The sequence below is a fragment of the Leuciscus leuciscus genome, assembly GCF_965113295.1.
Source record: "Leuciscus leuciscus genome assembly, chromosome: 14".
NCBI classification, from domain to species: Eukaryota; Metazoa; Chordata; class Actinopteri; order Cypriniformes; family Leuciscidae; genus Leuciscus; species Leuciscus leuciscus.
In genome coordinates, this window is record NC_138738.1 from 40,641,324 (window position 1) to 40,644,068 (window position 2,745).

Below are 2,745 nucleotides of genomic sequence, written 5' to 3' on the forward strand. Positions count from 1 at the left end.
TCAAATTGACCCGCGAAGGAAGGATTTGTCACTTTTTTTTTAAATTCCAACCACAAAACTCCTCAAATCCATTAAAAAAAGGTGTGTGTGTATTCGTGGTTCAAGTGTGACTAAAGTCCAGGTGTCTTGGACCCCTCTGACGAACACTCGATATTTGTTACTGATCAAAATGACCCGAGGGAAGGAAGAGGTTTAAATGTGACAAACACAACAAAACGAGTAGGTAATAATGAAGGTAATTTAATAGATTGTTGATTGATCGTGATTAATTGCAGGGGTCCATGATCCTGCGCATGGAGCTGAACCTGAAGCCCATGTCCCTGAAGCTCCTGTACTCTCCGGGTCTCAGGTACATCATCCTGCCCCGGTACTGAGGCTGCTCGTACATCAGCCAGTGGCCGTCCATCACGTGACAGGACCGCATCTCAGCCAGACGATAGCGGTCCGTCATGGACTCGCAGTCATCCGTGATCTCGTGCATCATCCCGCCGAAGTTCTCCCTCTCGTAGATCCTCATCCTGAAGGGTCCTCGGTGCTGCTCAAACACACACACACACACACAGGCACTGAAACACAACAGTTCTGGAGGTGTTGATGTAACAGGGCATCAATGAGAGTAACACCCTCTGGTGCTTTTTGGTCATCTTTGACCGATCATTTTTATATATTTTTATTTTTTACTTTATCGGAATGGTACGAAACTTGGTAAAGGTTTTGGCACTTGCTATGTGAACACAAAAAAATATATCATGGACATGATTTATAAAGGTTAAATGATCACACTTGATCTCCTCGTCAAAAATTAGCGCATTGGAAATGAATGTGAGACGAGTTTCCTCTAGTGGAAGCGTTCGGTACTGCAGCCGAACACACTCTCACTGAAAGCTCATTTATGGAGATATCAACCTCACATTTTGAACACAACTTGTTTAGATTTATGGCTTTGATTTTCTCAGAGTTTCAGAGTAAAACATGTTTTTGAAAATATATATTTCATATAATAAAAAAAAATGCATAACACGAATAAAAATAAAATTCTGTAACTTTTTTCACTTCACTTTTTAAAACTTTTTTAACTTCAGCAATAATCTGTCAAGTGCCGTTATTAAAAAGAGATCAAACTTCAGTCTGTTGCTCTAAAGCATTCAAGATTTACCACAGTTTAAGTTGGGAATTTAATTTTCAGGTCTATGCTCAAAAAGTCAATAAATGGATTATAAATACAGCGTAAATATAATTTAGTATCATAAAATTCCCTAAAAATACACAAAATATTAAATAAAAAAACTATCGAACTAAGATAAAAAAAAAGCCTACATTAATTTAATTTAATTTTTTTATTTTATTATTTCGGACATTTGACCGACACACGAAGAGGGTTAGAGTTTTGATTCGTTCAAAAATGACATATTTTTATTTCAATTAAATGAATGTACTATATTTTATTTCGATAATGTTTTTTATATGAATATTTGGTATTTTCCCCCTAGCCGAGAGCAGAGCGCTGTACCTGAGGGATCATCCTGCAGGATCTGATGGAGTCGCTCAGGCCCAGTCTCTTGCAGTCGGAGTACTCGCCTCGACGAGCAAAGAACTGGTTCCCCAAGAAGTTGGAGCGATCGTAGACCATGAAGCAGCCGCTCTCCACCCGGCAGGAGCTGCAGCGGCTCAGGAACGAGTTGAGCTCCGGGCAGTCGCTACCCGTCTCGTACGAGCGGCCCTGGAAGTTTCTGTCCTCGTAGAAGATGATCTAGAACAAACACACACATGATCGTTTATTAGGAGACCCAGATAATGTTCTCTCAAAGGTACGAGCAAACGTTTCCCAAGAGCTTTTGCTATCTGGTCTTTAACTCTTTCCCTGCCATCCGTGCTTTCACTGTTATACGGTAGGGGGCGCTGTTACTCATCTCCTGAGAGAGTACAGAGACTCCCGATCAAAACACAGATGAAGAAGAAGCAGAAACAAGCAATAGAGGCATTATAATCAGATTTTTCAGAACGTTTAGAGAATATTCAAAAGTAATGAAGAAAGACCAACTGGAATGTTTCTTTTACCGATTTCATATCCACGAATGCAAACGTTTTGAATGTTCAGAGAACATTGAGAAATAACAATTTTCATAATCTAATGGGAACGTTAGCAAAACATTCTCAGAACGTTCTCTCAAAGTTATAAACGTTCTTCCAGTAACGTTAATAGAGCGTTTGTTCAAAGTTATATGGTCTTTAATAATGTTCTCCCACAAACATTATTTATATAAAAAATATGATTCACATAATGTGTGCAAACTGATACAATGTTCCATTAACATTCCCATAACCACAACACAAAGGTTTTGAACATTGCTAAATGATGAATGTGAACAGTAGATGTTTGCTTACCTTGTTCATGGCTGCTTCTGTGCAGGAGTGATCCGCCGCTCCAGCTTTTATACTTGATCAGCTCCGCTATAGCTTTTTGTTATTCAAATAGTCAAAGCTGATGAACAAGCAAGAGAACTTTTCTGTTAATTTCTGCATCTATCACAGGCTCTACAAAAACTATTGTGCATCGAATGCAGTTTGTGCCTGAATGTTTGAGAAGATTAAAGATCTATTTAGTCCATCATCAACACAATAAGAAACAATGTTTAACACAAACAATCATTCAAAATCAATCAGAAAAAAAGATATATAAATCCTGCACAATAATCAAATTCATGTTTGCATCAGCACCGTTTCGATCAGCCTGAGTGATGTGTG

General features: G+C 38.6%; 1 protein-coding gene across 1 annotated transcript; it reads right to left on the reverse strand.

The window, feature by feature from the left end:
- Positions 1-265: 265 nt before the first annotated feature.
- Positions 266-2,394, reverse strand: crygm4 (crystallin, gamma M4; the record flags this gene model as incomplete). Its single annotated transcript, XM_082137075.1, has 3 exons — positions 266-535; positions 1,511-1,750; positions 2,386-2,394. The coding sequence occupies 3 exons, from the start codon at positions 2,392-2,394 to the stop codon at positions 266-268; spliced, it is 519 nt and encodes a 172-aa protein (XP_081993201.1).
- Positions 2,395-2,745: the final 351 nt, after the last annotated feature.